The sequence below is a fragment of the Cibotium barometz genome, chromosome 43 (genome assembly GCF_041138505.1).
Source record: "Cibotium barometz isolate CiBa-2024 chromosome 43, ASM4113850v1, whole genome shotgun sequence".
Classification (NCBI taxonomy): Eukaryota; Viridiplantae; Streptophyta; class Polypodiopsida; order Cyatheales; family Cibotiaceae; genus Cibotium; species Cibotium barometz.
The window spans coordinates 42651861-42673191 of NC_141088.1; the positions used below are offsets into that span (position 1 = coordinate 42651861).

At 40.9% G+C, this 21331-nt stretch overlaps 1 protein-coding gene across 6 annotated transcripts in view; it reads left to right on the forward strand.

The window, feature by feature from the left end:
* Nucleotides 1–9786, forward strand: part of LOC147613930 (protein VASCULAR ASSOCIATED DEATH 1, chloroplastic-like) — a 120948-nt gene extending 111162 nt beyond the window's left edge. For 4 of the 6 annotated variants that reach the window (XM_086781931.1, XM_086781930.1, XM_086781933.1 and 1 more), the window contains exons 9-17: nucleotides 424–464; nucleotides 613–700; nucleotides 1370–1456; nucleotides 1579–1633; nucleotides 1731–1797; nucleotides 1959–2058; nucleotides 8789–8850; nucleotides 8974–9067; nucleotides 9170–9786. In XM_086781931.1, coding sequence (XP_086638057.1) covers nucleotides 424–464; nucleotides 613–700; nucleotides 1370–1456; nucleotides 1579–1633; nucleotides 1731–1797; nucleotides 1959–2058; nucleotides 8789–8850; nucleotides 8974–9067; nucleotides 9170–9720 — 1145 coding nt within the window. In that variant the 3' untranslated portion in view covers nucleotides 9721–9786. Of the gene's footprint in view, nucleotides 1–423; nucleotides 465–612; nucleotides 701–1369; nucleotides 1457–1578; nucleotides 1634–1730; nucleotides 1798–1958; nucleotides 2059–8422; nucleotides 8851–8973; nucleotides 9068–9169 lie in introns of all 6 variants that reach the window. The other 2 variants (XR_015263283.1, XR_015263284.1) reach the window with 1 other exon arrangement.
* Nucleotides 9787–21331: the final 11545 nt, after the last annotated feature.

Sequence of the window (21331 nt, forward strand, 5' to 3'; positions counted from 1 at the left end):
AACACAGTTTTACCTGTACATAGGTAAATGTTTATGCGTTTAAGTAGATCATTCTGTTTTCAGTTATACTTTCGTTTCTGATTGTAAGTCACAGGGCATCATAGCCTTTTAGCTTATGCACCATCTTGACGTGGTGACATTCTTCCATTACTACATACTTTTGAGTGTACACATGCTTGCTCAACATATTATGTTGATACGAGGGTATGCTATCTGTACACAGATGTACGATAGAGCCTCTTTTATTTTGCAGATCTATTCTTTGACCATAAATGAACAGCAGTTCATACGGATTTGATGTAATGCTCTGTAATAATAATTCTTTGTTCAATTGTTGATGAGACATCATGGTACTATCATTACTAGAGCTTCTCTGACATCTGTTATTGCTATTGACTTTTGTCTTTAACTTTATGGCTGCAGTGCCAGAGCAATACAAGACAGTATTAGAATGCGAGGTTCCTGTAAGCCTCCATTATGCTTTGCTGTTCATAGTCCTTTTTTCCAACTTTTTACCCCTTTCTCTGTGGAGCCAGGATCTATGGTATTGTGTTGTCATTTTCATAGTTGCTATCATTGCAGAGTAATTTTGGAAAGGGCTATGTTTTGCAGGTTGATGTAAACAACTTCTTTCAGCTGTTCTTCTCAAATGATTCAGTCAAGTTCTGTGAAACATTTCATAATAAATGTGGAGATGAAGGCAAGAAGATTGCAACTTGTTCTATGCTCATCCTTCATTAATAAGGGAAGAGGAGGAAAGAGAGAGGGGGGGGGGGGTAGGAGGGGTAGGGAATGCTCTCGTACTCCCTAAAAGCTCTTGCTACTTCAACAAAGATATCGAATATCCATTCAGTAGCTAAATGGGATTGCCTCAGCACCAAACAGGTTGTCAATAGAATGTTAAGAGTTTGGGAAATGCCGCTCGTGCCAGCAATGAGGACATTTTGATACATAGCATGTGTAGGCTCAAACAGTCGTGCAAGAGAGCCTAGAATTGTCTAGACAACTATTTAGACATTAGTACAATCATATGGATGTATACACACCCATACAACAGTTTGGACCTGGGTATGGATGCTAGTGTTGCTCCTATGCATTGGCATAGCCTTCACAGCCTCGCCCGTACAGTGCACGTTTGCTCCTGTCTCCTGTCGGCGGTGCACTGGCCCTTGTCCTCTGTATTTAAGCTTCCCAAAATAACTTGGATGAGCCTCTGCAGCTTTGCTATATTTTGATTGATTGATTTCCTGTTTTTCTTACAATCACGTTTGTGCACACACCCACCCCACCCTTACATGCGCAACTCTCCTAAAAAAAGTGCAAAGGTACGTTCTGAATCTTGGTTTGTCTCTTTTCGTTACATGTAAAGATTTCCAGTGCACAAATTGGGCAAAAGATCAACACTTCGGGCATGTTCGTGATGTCTCCTTTCGACACCCCATCAAAGTTTACTTTGGTAAGTTGGAACTCCAGAGGCAGCAGTAAACTTGGAAGAGAAGCATTGATGCATTGGATTGGTTAGCCCGCTTGGATAGGGAATCTTCCTTAGCTCACTTGCTTCTATTTGTAATGGCACAGGTCCTAAAAGTAGTAACTGTCAAGAGGTACAACGATATCGCATATATCAGAACAGGTGAATGCTTGTTAATGGACATATGGTTATGGTGTGCCTAGGTAAGTGTTCTAGAGTGACAACATCATGTTCTGATGAGTTATCAACTTTTATGCAGCCATTTGATTGTAGAGACATCACAACAAATGAATGACATACCATATGGAGACTACTTCCGAGTGGAGGCAATGATTTTATTTTTGTGCTGTCTTTAAAATAATATTTTTTCCAGTAGCCTGGTAGCCTTTGGAAAGGATGCAGCACTTCGGTGTGAGCTTTGATTTATTGCGCTCATGAAGAAAGATCTTCATGTTCTTGGTATGACGGCGAAGACATCATGATGCAGGGGCGATGGGATGTGGTTCCATTAATTGGCAGAGCTACTCCTCACTGCGTGGTTCGTGGATTTGTGGACGTTTCCTTCTCCAAGAAAACAGTCTGGAAAGGTATTGCATTTCTCTGTAGTTATTAAACGGGACCTTCCTGCTAGCGGCATGGTATGTAACTTCTTCTTATTCTCTCTGGCCTTAACAGCTACTTCCCTTGAAATCTTCTTACCATTCAGCTGTTGGTGGTGTTTGGCAAATTGCAACTGTGAAAGTAGAAACTTCATGACTTAGCCGTTGTTGGTGAATTGTCATCTGCTCTGACAGCACACGGGAAAGAGCAGCCTTCATCTCCGCTGTGGCCATGATGACGAGAAACTCTGTTTGCATTGCATGAATCCCTAAGAGGTTGAGGGTGATTCAATGGACAAGTTCCTTACCCGCATCAAGGATTTGCGAGAGCAGCTCATCAATATCGATGAGGTCATTCCAGATGGTTCACTTGTATCTACAGTGCTTCAGGGTTTGCCAGAATCCTATCAGGGTTTTCCTACTACTCTTCATCTACTCATGAAGGGTAATCCAAACTTGTATACCTTTGATGAGTTGGTGACTCTCTTACTACAGGAGGAGGAGCAGTCTCGTTCTAATAGGACCACTATGCTTTCTGCTGATCAGGCATTTGGTGCCTTTGATCGAAACAAAGGTAAATCTGGGGCTTCATCTAGTGGTAAACCTAAGGGCAAACCACATGCCCATTCAGATTCTACCTCGTCTAAAGAGGGTGACAACAAGAAAAAGAAGAGATGCAACTATTGTAGAAAATCTGGCCATCTTATTGAGGAATGTAGGAAGCGCATTGACAATGAAAAGAAAAAGAAGCAGCAAGGTTTGGCTGCTACTGTGGACACTAAAGAAGAGGCAAACTTTGCTCATGAGGGATATGCATTAGTGGTTACATGCAGTTTGCCTGCTTCTTGTATGACAGTGGTGCTTCTAAGCACATCACTTCTTGCAGAGATCTATTTGCCAATTTGCAAGATTCACCTCCAGGTGGCATAGTTATGTGTGCCAATGATGCCTCTTACTCCATTAAAGACATTGGCAATGTGTACCTAACAGCATGTAATGGGGATAGCTTTACTCTTTGTGACACTTTATATGTACCAGGCATTAAGAAGAATCTCATTTCTGTTTCAGCCCTTGCATTATCTGGGTTTAAGGTTCAGTTTTCTGATCATTGTTGCTCAGTGTATGACAGCAGAGATTCAGCTTCTCTTATGCTTTCTGGGACATTATGCAGTGGCTTGTATAAGCTTGATATGTATGACAGGAGTACTTATTCTCATGATGCTATGATTGCCTCCACCTCTTGTGTGTTGAGTGACACTGAGTTATGGCATGCTCGGTTTGGTTACCTGAACTTCCCATCTCTAGTACGCTTGCAGAAGCAAGGTATGGTGCATGAGCTTCCTCCTATGCAAGTTCCCTTCAAGCATGTATGTGAAGGATGCATCCTTGGAAAGATGCATAGGAATTCCTTTCCTAAAGATGGGGCTATGAGGGTTGTCCGACCGTTACAGCTTGTTCATAGTGATCTTTGTGGCCCTGTGAGGGCTCCGTCTTTTGGAGGACACTTGTACTTCATCACGTTCATTGATAACTACACTCGGTTTTGTTGGGTGTATGGTTTAAAAATGAAGTCAGGTGCCTTTGCAGCTTTCAGAGACTTCCGTCCCATGGCTGAAAATGCTTGTGGACACAAGTTTGTCACATTGCGTACAGATCGAGGGGGGGAATATTTGTCAAATGAGTTCACAACTTACATGCAGTTACATGGTATTTCTCATCAGTGTACTACCCCCTATACTCAGCAAAATGGAGTTGTAGAGAGACGTAATCGTACACTTATGGAGATGGCATGTTGCATGCTCAAAAGCAAGAATCTGCCTTGTAAGTTTTGGCTTGAGGCGGTTATGTGTGCCAATTATGTGCTTAACTGTTGCCCTATTAAAGCCTTGAAATCTATGACTGCCTATGAGGCATGGAATGGCAGGATTCCAGTGGTCACTCATATGAGAGTCTGTGGGTGTTTGGCATATATGCATGTGCCCACACAACAAAGACATTAGCTTGATGCAAAGGCAATGAAATGCATTTTCATTGGTTATAGTACTGAGAGTAAAGGATACAGACTCTGTGCCTAATACAGGCAAGATCATTGTGTCAAGAGATGTTATCTTTGACGAATATGCATCTCAACCACTTGTCTCATGTACCAAATAGCCATCTATTGGGCCGGAAGATGTCTTTGATACTTTGTTGCCTTTATTCAATTCAAATGTGGACAATGTAGAGCCACTTTCAGCTCATTTACAGCCACCTATGCCTGCTGAACACCAGCAAATTCAGCAGCTGAACTTGCCCCAAATTGATCCTGAAATACCTCAGATTGATCAGGATACCTTGAGTGATGCTTTGGCAGAGGAAGATGCAGATACTAGGAAGTCAAAAACTGTTCCTAGATGGCTGGTTGACACTTTGCGTGATAGCAAACAGTCTACATTTATGCTAGGTCGTACACGTGCTGCTTCTTGCCATTCATTATGTGGATACAGCTCTTGTTGCCACTGCTTGTAATGAGGAACCCATTTCTCATGTTGATGCATTGGAGGATGACCATTGGGTGGCAGCCATGCGCTCGGAGTTGGACTCCATTGACAAAAACGGTACTTGGGAGTTATGTGACTTGCCCCCGGGCAAGCGTGCTATTGGCACAAAATGGGTTTTCAAACTTAAGCGTAAGCCTGATGGTTCAGTTGATCGCCATAAGGCTCGCGTGGTCGCCAAAGGGTATGCCCAACGTGAGGGCATTGACTATGAGGAGACCTTTGCTCCCACTTCATGTATGACTACCATACGTACTGTTATTGCATTGACTGCCCACAAGCAGTGGCATGTACATCAGTTGGATGTTAAAACTGCTTTTTGAATGGTGATTTGCAGCACGAAGTTTATGTGTCTCAGCCTCTTGGCTTTGTTCAAAAAGTTGCAGAAAATAAAGTATGTCGTTTTACATAAAGCATTGTATGGTCTTAAACAGGCCCCTCGTGCTTGGTACCACAAAATTCATACATACTTGATTGCCAAAGGATTTCAGAATAGTTCAGCTGAGAGTACACTTTATGTACGCCACATTGGGAACAATGTTCTCATCCTTATTCTTTATGTGGATGACATGCTCTCGTCATTGGCCCTGAAGAGGGTGATATTTCAGCTTTTAAAGCTGATTTGCAGCATGCATTTGATGTCACAGACATGGGGCATTTACATTACTATTTGGGCATACTATTTATACCTTTTGAGGGTGGTATCATGTTATCTCAGTGCAGATATGTTGCGCAGCTCCTTGAGCGTTTTCACATGACAGATTGTAAACCTGTTTCTACTCCTATGGAACCAAGTCTAAAACTGTCACTTGAGCATGCTGGTGAGCCTTTTAATGTGGCCACCTATCAGCAAGCTGTGGGATGCCTTATCTACTTATGCTCTACTCGTTTGGACATATAGTATGCTGTTTCCCAGTTGAGCAGATTCATGCATTGTCCGAGCACTATGCATTGGCAAGTGTGTAAGCGTGTCTTTCGCTATCTAAAAGGCACTGTAAACTTTGCCTTGTTTTATGGCAGTTCTTCTACACTATGCTTGCTTGCATTTACAGACAGTGATTGGGCAGGTTGCTATGACACACGAGTGTCAACCAGTGGTAACTGTTTTCTTCTCGGTGACTCATGCATCTCATGGCTTAGTAAGAAGCAGCCTACAGTGGCCACTTCTAGTTCTGAAGTTGAATACAGGGCAGCCTTTACAGGTACTGTGGAATGTGTTTGGCTACGATGCCTTCTAGCCGATCTTGGTGTTGGACAGCAGTCCTCTACCACCATTTACACTGACAGTCAGAGTGCTTTGGCAGTTGCACGAAACCCAGTATTTCATGCCCGCACAAAGCATATTGAGGTTCACTATCATTATGTCAGAGAAAGGCTCCATGCAGGAGAGATTGACTTGGCTTATGTGTCTACACATGCCAATATAGCAGATGGGTTTACAAAGCCTCTTTCGAGGGAAAAGTTTGAAGCTTTCCGCGAAGCTTTAAGCTTACAGCCTTTTCCAGGGTAGTCAGCTACACCCTGTCCCCGTTTTCACACCATTCACTTGAGGGGGGTTTGTTGGTCATGACCACTCCCAGCTAGTTCAGGTGTGAACACAGCTTACTCATGGGCACTTTTTCCCTGTGACTGGACACAGTTTTTTTCCCTGTGTGAACACACTTATGTGTGTTGGGCACCTTGCCCTAGGCTACTTTATGTACTCACATTGTACTTTCATATTATTATAGAGTACATCTTTTCCAGCACTCACGTTTCTCTGTGCTTGAGGTTGTGTGTATGTGTATGTGTGTGCAGGCTAGCTTCCCTCCTACCCAACAAGCACTGCACAATACACCACCATTCAACGGGCCGACCTCCCCCCCCCCCCCCCCCTCTCTCTCTCTCTCTCTCTCTCAATACTGAAGTATATTATTGGAGGATTTAAATCTGTACAGTTCCAAGGCCTTGCCAACGAGATAATCCTATGCAATGCAAGTATGAAGACAAGTTACTCAAATAGAAGAGTGTCGGAGTAGTTGTCAATGCTGGACTCGTCGAATGAGTCTAAATAGCTTGGCCATGAGTCTCATACACCTGGAGGGAGGTGAACGCGAAGTTGTTGTTCCGAGACCATGCACAAATAGGTGCTCGTACTAGAGCCTTGCTCACACCCTCGCAGACCGTGGCTTAAGCCTCCTTGGTACGAGTAAACAAATAGGTACAGGTATGCGACCAGGTACGAGTACACGAATAGGTACTGGTACACAATGTCAATAGCAAGTACTCAAACAGGTACACTTGGTGTTTGTTTACAGCACATACATCTGGTATTGTAGATGTAGGATGATATTCAAGAAGTTCTTGCAAGTACAGTTAGGGTTTTCAGCATGTACTTGCAAGTACAGTTAGGGTTTCAGCTTGTACTTGCAAGTACATTTAGGGTTTCAACTTGTACTTGCAGGTATAGTTAGGGTTTCAGCGTGTACTACAGGTAGGGTTTCAGGTTGTACTTTCAGGTACAATTAGGGTTTCAGCATGTACTTTCAGGTACAGTTAGGGTGTCGCTTGTACTTGCAGGTACAGTTAGGGTTCGGCAGGTACACAGGTACATGCATGTACAGTAGGGTTTCCTGCCAATGTACTTACACAGTACTGTTGGTACAGTAGGGTTCCCAGCAGGTACAGTCGGCAGCAAGTACAAGGGCAGCCAGGCGTATTATCTTCTGTGTGTCGACTTGCAGAGAGAGAGAGAGCCCAACAATTATGCGCTTTCTTTCCAATGAGAGAGAGAGAGAGAGAGAGAGAGGGAGAGAAGCACTCGTGGGGGGATAGGTTGGTGAAGGGGGGGTGGAAGGGGTCCAACCCCCATTTGACATGTGGCAGTGCCCACCTTCATTAAAGGTGGGCAGCTCCTTTAGTGCCCATTGAATAAAGAGAGTTCACATGAGCAAAAAGGTGCCCAAAAATTGGGCTGTCCATACATGGGCCCGGGTCACTGACTATTGGCCGGTGCCCAATTTTAATAAATGTGAACAACGAAGGTTATAAAACCTTTATAGAAAAATAAACAAGGGTATAAATGAATACTTACCACCTGTTCACATGCCACAAACCATGTCAAAATATAGGGCACTTACGCGGTTTACGCGTGGGCGTCCCTTGCCCGTGAATTGGACACGTCATAGCAAGCAGTCATAGGAAAACAATTTCAAGTAGGCAGATATGTGTGCATATGCATCATGCAATGGATATATCTCCGGTTCCTGGAACCTGTAAATAGCAGGTCTTCTTGAGCACGGAACTGGCTTAGTTGAAAGCCTAAACTAGGATCCCTAACAGTGGGTTCCATGTCTTGGCTACACTATGGGTGACACGAGGCTTGGCCTAGCGTAGGTGACTGTGAGTTCTAGCCTCAATACATGTGACACGAAGCTCCCTAGCCTCCCGTACCTTGGCACGAAATATGGGAAGACCACTTGGGTGGCCAGATGGTGACACCACTTAGTGCCAATAAGCAGATAGACGATCAGCTGCCTATTGCCATTGAGAGTGGCCTTTCTCTTACTTCAAATAAAGGCCTTCATTCAAGGGCCTCTGGCAAACGCCAATAGGCTGGTCGATTATCAGATTTTCAACTTAAAGATACATGGTACCAAAATCTCAGATAGGTTTCAGCTTAATCCGTAATTATGTACAAATTTTCATTGTGTATGATTGGTTATATTGCCGGGAAACATTCATACATGTTGCAATAATGGCTCCATTTTTTAATAACAAAAGTGAGATGTTAAAAAAAACATGTGATCGCACTCCTTTTTGCATGAGATTCAAAGACACATAGACCGACTTATGAGGGGACAAAGGAGGTGAGAAGATCAGAGCCAGGGCCAGACACTCGAATCACATCGTTTTTTGAGAGCGTTATATAATGCTGAGCTAGAGAGCCAGACAATACAGATCAGATCACACATTGAGAAATCTCACAGGGAGTTTCTACACGACCACCAAACAGTTACTTGCAGAACAAAAATAAATCTCTCTCTCTCTAAAAATCAGTAGTTGAAATTAAAATTCCTATTTGAAATTAGTGTACCCAAGAAATCCAATAATTATTCACACTACATGTGATTTTGAAGTTCATGAAGAGGTATTTTTGCTTGCTTGGAAAGATAAAAGTGCTACCTTTTGGTTTGCAACAGGAAAGATAGAGCAAGGCACTTATGAAGAGTGCAAGGAAGTCTACGCAACTTGGTTAGCTGAGGTATATATGATCCTTTCACATGGTCACTGTGTACGCTTGCTTGCGTGTGCACAAGCATCATAATCGATGTTATTAGTTAAGTGGAAAATTGAAATAAGAGAAATGCCATTGCATTTTCTTCAGGCTTTCAGAACTTTACAGGAGAAAGGACTTGTTGATAACGAGCCAACAAGAGTTGAGAACACAAGCCATTCTTCAACAACGGCTAAACATTCAGGTTATTGTATTATATTTATGGCATACATAAGAGAGCATGCCAGCATCATCTCATTCTGGGCATCTAAAAGAAATGTCTTTTATGGTCTGTTGTGGAATTTAGGATCCATGAAAGCAAAGCCTAAAAGGAAGCTTGAGGCTGGATTTGGACAAACTCAAGGCCATGGCAAGATTTCCAAGAACTCGAGCACTGCACCATCAAGCCAAACTTTCAGGGAAAACGGCTTGAGGCAAAGCGAGCAACCATTACAAACTTTGCCATCAGCTCCTGAGAAAGCTTCACAGCACCTGCAGCAGCAATTCTCCATTGCGGGTTTGACTTCCGTCAGCCAAACAAAGCTGGTCATTGTTATTTGCATAATGGCTGTCTTATTTCTCATTCAGACAGGTGTCATCATAGCTCTAACAAGATCATCAAAGGTGCAATATGTACCTAACCTTCCAAGAGGCGCAGAGTGTCATGAGACGCTTACAAGGCATTGCGGAAGGCAAGATGCTGCATGGCTGGAGCAATCTGCTCAGTTATTGAAGGAGGAGATAATCATAGCAGAAGCACGATTGCAAAACATGCAGTACAGCGTAAATCTTTTGAAGGTCAATCTAAAGTTGGTTGAGAAGTTTCCTCAAAATGCCGCATCTTCTTCTACTGGGTAAAATTTGTACCAAAGCTGTAGATCTTTTAAAAACCGGACATTTAATTTATCAAATTTTTTGTGTGGATAAGCCATCTTAGCTCTCTAATAGCAATCTGAAGTCAATCTGAAGTATGTCAAAAAGGTGGGTTTAAGCTGTTTCGTAACTTGGAATTGTGTCCAATCTTGCAGGCAACTAGAGTTAACAAGTGATGTGTACAAGAGTTGTAAAAACCAGACATTGAATTTATTAAATCGTTTGTGGATAAATAATGACCTTACTTTAACTAAAGCACAAACTTGATTTTACATTAAAATTAAAATTAAAAAATTTCATCATAAATCTGAAATGAGTCAAAATGACTTTAAAATAATGTATGAAATACAAAAAAAAAATTGCATTTGTTCCATTCATACGAAATAGGAAAATTACACACAAATATTTTTGTATTAACAATAGTGGGAATTTTTACGATGATAAAAGTGACCGTTTATACAAGGATGACCATGAAAATACATAGTCGAAAGATGGCTATACATAACCCTTGAAATTCCTTACATAAAGACAGTATCTTCCACTTGCTTCTTGGGACGTTGAGATACAAAATCATGAGCATTTTTTATTGCTTTCCCTCGTATTTGGTGGGTCCCAAAGAGAGCGGTATTTGCCATTCAATACATGCTCGTTGCATTGCAAACATCTTCATCACTATCCACAGGGATAGGGTTGCTTCTTGATCTTGGATTACCATCGTCATTCTTTGGTTGTTCATCTTTAACTCCAGTAGTGCTTACATCTAGGAACCAGTGCTTACATCTAGGAACCTGGATGATCCATGAATTTTTTTTAAAATCGTCACCAAATTGAGTGACATGAAATTTTTTTATCACTTTTCAAACAGTAGTAGCCCTTTTTCTATCCATTCCATTTCCCACTTTAGGAGTGATTCAATGTGTGTGGATGGGTAGTATTTTCTAGTGCAAAGCATTTGTAACAAAGTAGACTCCATGTCCCCTAGCTTATTCGAGATGAATTATCCATGTAGACATATGCACAATTAAACACATTGATGGGAGTAAAAAATATTTTGATTTTTAAATTTCCTTGTCTGTAAAGTGCATATTACTCATGGTCCTTAGTTATTTCTTCAACAAGCAGACACTGTGATTGAAAATTTTGAAGTGCAGCTTGTGCAAGTCTTTCATATAGTAACCTAACATGCTCTAATATGTGTGGAGATGAACGTGTTTCAAAGCTCTGTAGATGACAATGTCTCTTGTAAGTTTAGAGACATCCCAAGCAAGATGTCTTTTGATCATTTTGCTGATAGAAATGATTGAGGATGAAAAGACTTTTACAAGCATCTAAAAATGGAGGTGATTGAGAGTTTCATCCCTTTGCAGTGCAAACAGGCTAGTGAGTTCCAACGGTCTCTAATACAAAAGCTCTATATCACCATTGCCAATGCTAGCACAGTGACAGAGAGCTCTAGTTGCTTAGTTTTTGACATAGGTTTGTTATTCATGTTGGAATCAGATGCAGCTTTCTTTTCTTTTAGAGGTTTACTTTATTCACAAGACCTTGCTCTATTTTTGACAAGGCGGAAGGGTAACAATACACACACAAGGAGACTCTAGATGTACATGTTGATGAGGAGCAGTGCAAGGTGTGGATTCAGGTTCAACACACAACAAAGTTGTGTCCATCTGCATGGACAACACCAACAGAGGGGTACAGATAGGGTCTTTGCCATGTGCATGTCGTTAGATAAGAGGAGGACACGGATCATACAAAGGAGTTCGGGCATCAACCAAAGCCAATAGAATAGAATGTCTAGGAATAGAAGTAGAAGGATCATCACTGAGGACAAGACACCGTGAGGGAGCCATCTAAGATAAACACACAGACATGAGGCATCGTAGAAAATCAAAGAAATTTATTTTTATAGCACATACCTAGTGCGAGACAACACACCAAGAGATAAGGCTAAAACCCTAGTTAGCCATACCAAAAGAGAAAAGAAAACGGGAAGAAAATTTATATCTTTGATGCATGCAAGTTAAACCTCATCAAACCATATTGCATGGACGCATGGGCAAAAAAAACCCTAACTAAAGCAAAGGACAGGTATGCACACACATAGTGGCATGTATGCGTCCTTGCGTCTGGAAATTTTTTTAATAAAAATCCCAATTAAGCCTTATCAGAAGTGCTCGATTATATTCTATTAGCTGATTTTTTTAAATGTAAACCATAATTAAACCACAACAAAGGTGCTTGATTAAACCAGTAGGATGAGAGAAATCCCAACATATCACCTAGAATCGAGAGAGAGAGAGAGAGAGAGAGAGAGAGAGAGAGAGAGGTTATAAAATCACAATAGAGACGTCCAATTAAACTAGAGCACAGGATGAGAGAAATCCTAACATATCACCTCCATCATCCGGATGCATATCACCTGCATCCGGATGCGAGGGAGGTCAAGCACGACGAATAACACCTAGAATTGGAAGGTGGGGAGCATGAGGTCTAGGACACATCCTACACGTGTTGCCATCATATCGACGGTGTCATGATGTCAAAAAGCTCAAGGAACCCTCTAGGAGCGCAAAGGACACGTCCTACAAGACAAGGAGACAACCCAAACACCATAGCCAAAAGGAGCAAGGAGGAGTAAGGAGCAGGCTACACATGGTTGGTGGGAGAGGGGTTATGATAGGAGGAGGGGTAGGTGTTAAAAGTGCATGGCGAAACATCTAATCACTATGATAGGAGGGGGTAGGTGTCAAAAGCGCATGTGAAACATCTAATCACCATGATTATAGAATCTTGTGTAACACCTTTGAAAATATTTTTTTAAAACCCTCAACATTAATAACACGAAGGCACATTCCATTCTACCTAATTAATTAATAGCAAAAGTAAACGTTGGGTGCTTTATGGTAATCCAAAGTATGTTAAAAGGAGGGTTTTAGCTATTTCGTCAATCTTGCAAGGAAGTTTTCAAGGCCTTAACAATGGAATTTTGAAGGCCTTAGTAATGGAAATTTATTCAAAGGTCTTTTGGAATTTGAACATCTTGAAGAGATCTTCAGTAGTCTTGTGAGGTTTTACCGTGGTTTGTAAGACATGAGGCTTCGAATAGGCACCCACATTAAAACAAAGAGATCTTCAATAGTCTTGCAAAGTATTTACCATGGTTTGTAAGAAATGAGGCTCCGAATATGCACGCACATTAAAACAAAAATTAAGTTCTTATCTCGCATATAGGCTCTTTTATAGAATCCACAACTATTCTTGGAATACTATGTCGGGTGCATTTAACTAAAAATGGTGTGGGAGATTCTTAAGGCAAAGATTTAAGAAACCAAAATAACCTCGTGAAAATAGGCGATTTTCGTGTGTGAATCTTGTGATTTGAATGTGAATGATGAGATTGTGATCAATGGTGAGAGTGTTAGTAAGAGAGGTTGAGCTTGAGGTTGGTTTATTGCTTTTTGAACTCTTATAAGTGTACTGTACTTTCAATACTATGAAAGAAAATTTGTTTCATTGATATTTACTTTCTTGCTTTTTGTTGATCAAAGAGTTGTGATTTGGAGTCACATGTAGTTGACCATTATTATTTTTGGTAGGAATTATTGTTAGGAAGTACAATAGGACTTGGTGCATTGCTATCTAACTCCTAAGCATTTGAAGCACGAAGTTATGGATAATTGAGGAGGTTATATGTTGGTAAGTATAATAGGACTTGATCCTTCTTAAGAATTGGGAAGGATGGAGTTGAATGTGTGTGTGTGTCTGAGAGAGAGAGAGAGAGAGAGAGAGAGAGAGAGAGAGAGAGAGATATGTGTGCCTATATTTATATATATTAATACATATATTTATGTGTGTACATTTATGTATGTCTCTACCTCTCTCTATACACACGTGTTTATGTGTGGAAATTAAAAATATAAATACATCTCTATCTCTCTCCCCCACATGTATTGTATACGTGTGTGCGTGTGTGTGTGTGTACATAATTGTGTAATCACATCACAAATACACATATCCACAAATACATACATACATATATGCATCTCTCTAGGTGAGTATTTGAAATTGAACCTTTGTTGACTACAATCATGGATGCATTGTTGGTTTTTACTACTTAATACAATTACGCTCTCCAAAAAAAATTATTAAAAATCTCTTAGATAACATGTAATATATCATGCTTGAGAAGGAGAGATTCAAAAGGCTGAAATAAGTAGGATATATGAAAAGCTCCCATACTTTATTGTCTATAGGAGACTTGAGAGGTATTATGGAAAAGTAACTCTCAATCTAAATGGGAGTCTAGGCTCTAGATAACCATAGTTTCTTTTTGATGGGCGTCACACCTGTTTTTGAGCCTTTTGGCTAAAAAATGCTTGTAAATTTTTAAAATGCCTGTAAAAAATTACACTAAACATAAAAAAACTTGTTATATTTCACCAAACCCATGAATTTTGAAGGGCAATGGCGCCCGCCAAAAATCAAGCTTGCGGCACCAACAACTTCAAAAGTCCAATGCACTCTAAGACTTGTCTCTTTACATGGTTGACTACTCTTTTGACATATAGCCCTCAATGCTCTTTTTGCCATTGCCATAAACCCTTCAACATCGAACCATCAGACTGGGGATTGATAAGTTGACGGGCTTTTTCTCACGCACAACACTTCTATAGGGACTGACTTGGGATTAATAAGTTGATGGGCTTTTTCTCAGGCACAACACTTCCGTAGTAGTAGGGACAAACAAGTGAACGAGAGGGGGGGGTCGGTAAGGGGAGGTGTAGAATGTAGTAGGGGGATGAGGTGTCTTGGAGGTGAAAAGAAGTGTATGGAGGAGGGGGACTTGAAATGAGTGTGTGGAGGAGGTACATGGGGTCAATTCGTGCGAAAAGAAACGATATGCTCTTGGATTATCCCTAGCCTAGGGAAGGACAAAGTGATACATGTGTATGTGTGTATGCATATATGCATCTCTTTCTCTTTAAATGTGTTCTCTCTTTAAATATGTGTGTGTGTGTGTGTACCTATGTGTGTGACAAAGTGAACATATAATATAGTGTTTAAGTCAAGATCTTAGCCTTGCTGAAGCATGTGTCGTTGGGTCTTGCCTTAGAGTCGCAAACAATCTGTAACTTTCCTATGTGGTTCACTCCATTATCACACCAAAATTCTTCTTTGCTAATTGGGTGAAGGTAGAGATGTCTATGCCTAGATGAAGGCAAAAAGAGACAACCTTTTGCAATGGTTTTCTCACAATAGACGGGGAATGAAGAAGGAAGCTAATGCAAGAAGACAACCTACAATCACACTTGTGTAGCATGCATCCATCAAGAAAGAAAGATTCAATGGCATACAAGAAAGAAAGAAGAGGGAAGAGGAGAGCTCAAAAGTAAACTATTGCAAGGGAATAATTGTCCATTGCTTATTGTCAAAAATAACTTATATTCAAGTGATTAGTTTCACGCTAGGCTAATCAAACTAACAAATAATCGAGTCTCTATTACTAGTCTTAAGCAAGTATGTATACTAAGTTCTTGGGATTTTTTTACTTGATATTAATCACAAGGTAAGGCCACTCTATGTGTTCCATTGCTCTCTTACAAAAAAGAAAAAAAGATAACTGTTTATTTGAGCAAGTAAGATAGTAAAGTGCCTTACAATAGTATGTCGGGCAGAGGAAACCATGTCAATCTATGAAGTGGGTAATATATAGCAAAGTGAAACTCTTTGGACCCACAATTTTGAAGATCAATTCTTCATTCCTATGATCGGGTGTGGATAGAGAATTCACATAAACACATTTAAGAAAAGAGCTAAAGTGGTTCTTGCCTAAGCGTCACAATCTACAACTTTGATATGTGAGTGTGCTAGCTCGTCCGTCTCGCATCCTCACTTCGTTGTCACATCCGAATGCACCTTTGTCAATGTGGGAGAAGGTAGATATGTCTCGTGATGGTTCTCTCTTGAGAAATGAAAAAGGAAGCTAATGTAAGAAGACAACCTACAATCACACTTATCTAGCGCATGCATCCATCAAGCAAGAAAGATTCAATGGCATACAAGAAAGCAAGAAAAGGGAAGAGGAGAGCTCACAAGTAAACTATTGTAAGGGAATAATTTTCAATTACTTATTTATAAAAAAAATGACTTACATACAAGTTAGTAGTTTTCACACTAGGCTGATCAAACTTAAAAATGATCCAGTCTCTATTATTAGCCTCAAGGAAGTATGTACACTAAGTTCTTTTTCTATTTGACATTAATCACAAGGTAAGGTTGCTTATATGTTCCAGTGCCATTTTCCAAGATAAGTGCTTGTTTGAGAGAGCGGGTAAGATGACAAAGCACCTTATGGTATATCCAGTGGGTGAAAACATGTTAACCTTCAGAAAACTCTATCTTATCATATACTTTGGAATCTAAAACTTGTTGCTTGCATCATTTTTTAAACCCACAAGGAGATCACTATAACGGTAAGTACTCTCCTACTATAACGTATAAATGGTCCGGTCCAATAGTGTGAACTTGATTACATGAGCTGGCACTATAACAATGCCATAACTCTAGTAGTTTTCACACACATCTTGTAAATCATGGCAGCATATCACTCATAATCTCATCAACCATGCCAGTGGCATAAGTGTGAAGCTGTCATCCTAGTGTGTCACTCAGGTTTCTCTTGTTGCTGTAACTAATAGCAACACTCCCAAAGAAAACATAAAGAAACCACTAGTAGATCTCGTGTCTGAAATGCTACCAACCCAATATCTACATCTAGATATCCATGTACATGTACCTATACTCCAGCCTCCTAGAAAAGTATGTAGTGTATTGTGAACTTTATATGCTTGAGTATCCTCCTAACCACATCCAAGTATGGCTTCCTCGGGGCCTGCATAGAACTAACTCACCAACGTAACAACATATAGCTCAAATTTGTGAACTTTATATGCTTGAGTATCCTCCTAACCACATCCAAGTATGGCTTCCTCGGGGCCTGCATAGAACTAACTCACCAACGTAACAACATATAGCTCAAATTTGGCCTAGTGATAATCAAACTCCCTATAATGCGCTTATACATAGTAGGTTCTTTCAAAAGATCACCTATATATGTAGCCAATTTTTTTTTCTACTCCTATGGCACTGAGATTTTGCTTACAACTATCATCTCATACTTGGACAACATGTCCGGAGCATATTGTCTTTGTAATAGCCAAATCGCATCATGTGATCTAATTACCTCTGTACATAAAAAATATCATAGCTCACCCAAATCCTTGATTTCAAACTTACTCTTAAGGAGCATCTTCCCCTCATCGCCACCTCATGAATATCACCCTTGATGTCCCTTATGACAATCAAGTCATCAACGTAGATGATAACTAGAACAATGTCCCTATCAATCTTTTTCACTTAAAGTGAAAATTTTGATGTAGATATATGAAATCCGATAGTGACAAGATACTCTCCTATCTTTTCTGGACCATGCTCTAAGTGCCTATTTTAAGCCATACAAGGCTCATGCAACCTGCAAACAAACATTGGGTGTGTATGGTCCTCATATCCTGGTGGTTTCACCATGTAGACCTCCTCATATAAATCACCATGTAGAAATGCATTCTTTACATCCATCCGACGTGTAAAGACCATTTCTTAGCTCTGTAGAGCAATTGCAAATGAGTGCTATCACTATTGCCCATCGTAACAAGTGGACTGAAAGTTTCCTCATAATCAATGCCATAGGTCTATGCACATCCCTTGTCTACTAATCGTGCCTTGTACTTGCTCACACAGATCCATTTGAATTCTACTTGACTTTATAGAGCCACTTGCATCCAATTACCTTCTTCTCCTTAGGTAAAGGCACCAACTCCCATGTCTCATTTGTATCCAATGCAATCATCTATAAATCCATGGCATCTTCTCAATGCTTACATCCAAGTGCCTCCTCAAAACATGTGTGCTCTATCTCTTGTATTTCTTTGACCATCGTATAAACATAAGGATGGGCTATATACCCATCATATCTCAATCTGTCTCACTTGATATTTGACCCTTGTAGACCTACATACACTTGCATCACTGCCAAGTATTCTCAACAGTGCTTTGGCTCTTTGTACACCTGGTGTAACAACAATTGGGATCCTAAACTCCTCATCAAGGCTCTTTTTCGATCCACTATCCCCATCAATAAATGAATGGCCTATAGAAACATCAGGCATTATGAAAGGTTGATCCACCTTGTCTTTTCCCTTACATGTGATACATGTGAATTTGTTGAATTTTCAGTACCTATAGTACCAACAAATGATGTGTTAAAATTTTGGGCATTTTATCTCAACCTTCTTGGTGAAGGTCTAACAATAGATTCACTGTGCTAAAGGACTCTCCAGGTTTGTTGAGAACATGTGTTGCTCTCCAATCGTTTACATCCACATTATCGTATATATAAGCATGTATGGAATACTTTACTGATGTTTACCAACACTCATCTCCTCAAGAACAATATCCCCACTTGCATCTCACAAGTAGTGGGGTTATAGCATCTTTAACCTTTATGCTCAAGGGTGAAAAGATGTAGGGGGAGAAGAGAGCTTGAGCTCTTGCAAGCACACACACACTCACAAAACCCTAAAAGAGAACACACAAGGTGAGAGGCTGAAAATCTTCTTCTTCTTCACACAACACTCAACACACCATATACAAAGATAAGAGTACACACCATATGAAAAGGTACTCAACCAAATGCATACTAGGGTTCTCTATAGTGTGAACCCAACTAAATGAGCTTGCGCTATAACTATGCCAGTCTCTAGAATGGCTATCACACAGCCTGTCATCCCACTGGCCACATATCACCCATGATCTCACCAACCATGCCAGTGGTGTAAGTGTGGGCCTATCCCCCAGGCGGGTCATCCGTGTCCACCGCCTCACTAGATGAGCTCGATATCTCAACACTCCCCCTCGAGCTCAACTCCATCTTATGTACACCAAGTGAAGCCCTGAATCTGCACGCGGAGCTTCTCTGTACCCAATGCTTTGGTGAAGATGTCAACGACCTGATCCTGTGTGTGACATAAACAAGGTCAACGTCTCCTGTCAAAACCTTCTCTCTGACAAAATGGTAGTGGACCTCTATATGCTTCGTGTGCGAGCATGGAAAACTGGGTTCCTGGCCAACTGTATCCTGCTAATGTTGTCACAGAAAATGACAACTTGTCTATCCCCATTGATAGACCCGAATCTGCAAGTAGCTTTCTCGACCAAGCTACCTCACATGCTGTCATAGCACCACCTCTGTACTCGGCCTCTGTAGTACTGGATAGAGCAACCGTAGGTTGCTTCTTGTTGCTGCTCCAAGTCACAGCAGCACTCCCCAAAGAAAACATGAAGCCACTAGTAGATCTTCTATCTAAGATACTACCAGCCCAATCAGCATCTGTGTACCCATGTACACATATCTCTGTCCCAGTCTCATAAAATAGTCCACAATGCAAAGTAGACCTCACATACCTCAATATGCGTCTCAATGCATCCAAATGCGGCTTCTGAGGAACCTGCATCATAAACTGACTCACCAACCCAACAGCATAGCTCAAATCTCGCATGGTGATCGTCATGTAGATCAAGCTTCCTACTATGCGCCTATACATAGTAGGATCCTCCAAAATCTCTCCTGAATCTACAGTCAACTTGCCATTCTGATCCAATGGCACTGAGATAGGCTTACAGCCTCTCATACCATACTTGGACAACATGTCTAAGCCATACTGTCTCTACAGTAATCCAATACCATGTGGTGACCTAATCACCTCAATGTCCAAGAAATATCTGAGCTCCCCCAAATCCTTCATCTAAACTTCTGTCTAAGCAAGATCCTTCATCTCAAACTTCTGTCTAAGCAAGATCTTTACATCAAAGATCTCTGCATCATGGTCCCCCGTAATGATCAGGTCATCTACATAGATGACAACAAGCACAACCCCTCTATCACTGTGTCTCACATACAGCGAGAAATCTGCATTAGCTACATGAAAGCCAATAGTGACAAGATATTCAAAAATCTTGTCTAGACTATGCTCTTGGTGCTTGTTTTAAGCCATACAAGGCTTTCTTCAACCTGCAAACATGCTCAGGGTGACTCACATCCTCATAACCAGGTGGCTGCAACATATACACCTCTTCCTGCAAATCCCCATGCAAGAATGCATTCTTTACATCCATCTGATGTAAAGACCATTGCTTTGACGCAGCCATTGCTATCACAACTCTCACTGTTGCCATCTTGGCAACTGGGCTGAAAGTTTCCTCATAATCAATGCCATATGTCTGCGCATATCCTTTGGCTACCAATCTAGCCTTGTACCTGCTTATGCTTCCATCATTGTTATGTTTTACTTTGTGCACCCACTTGCATCCAATGGCTTTCTTGCCTTCACGCAATTGCACTAAATCCCAAGTCTCATTTCCATATAGTGCATCCATCTCCTCATCCATAGCTTTCTCCCAACACAAATTTTCAACAACCTCATCAATGCATGTGGGCTCTACAACCTGTACAACTTTTGCCATGTATGCATAGTGATGTGCCACATAACCATCATAGGTAAACCTCTGCACAGGATTCTTCACTCGCCCAGATCTGCGCAGCTTTGCATTCATGGCTTCCATAGCCTTCTTTACACCAGGTGTTCTCATAGCTGGTATTCCAATATCCTCATCAAGGCTCATCTCTGAGCCACTAGACTCTCCAAAATCAACATGAGAATGCCCTGCAAAAATGTCAGGTATACAAAGGGGCTCAATCACTTTCTCTTTGCTTGGCACATAGAACAAATCACAATAAAAAAAGGGAAAAAGAGGTGAAAATCTCCATGAATCCAAAAAGGAAAGTCAATCTAGTTGTTAGACCATTGTATGCAGAAGGGCTGAACATGCTGAAAGGTATTGAAGAAGATGAGGAGGAAAGGATCCTCAGGGAAAACCCACATCTCATATCCCTATTCTAGCTAGACATAGAAAAGATTGTGTGTCAAATACTTCGCTAAAGTACTGAACGTCCAACCAAGGGAAGAATCTACAAAGAAAGCAACTGACACAGAAATAGTGTCAAAGGAGCAGACAAGGGAAGTGGAAACTTTAGAAAAAGAAGCAGCAAGCTGACACCAGAAGCACTATCAGAAGAGCAAACAAAAGAAGCACTATCAAAAGAGCAAACAAAATAAGCTGAAGCCTCAGGAAGCACACAGAAGAAGACCCATCAGTCAAAGGGCAAAAGGAATGGATGGAAGCAATTCACTACAAGGATAGGGAGCAGCTGAAATCCATTCGTGTATAAGAAGAAGAGCTCATGGAGCTCAATCTGGGGACAAAGGAGCAACCATAGACAATAAAAATCAATGCAAAATTGGAAGAAGAAATGCAGAACAAACTCCAAGAACTACTGATGTAGTATAAATATGTCTTTGCTTGGAGCTACACAGATATGCCTGGCATCGACCCAAGATTCTACCAACACAAAATAAACCTGAAGGAGGATGAACCCCAACTACGCCAAGAAAGTCAAGGAGGAAATTGACAAAATACT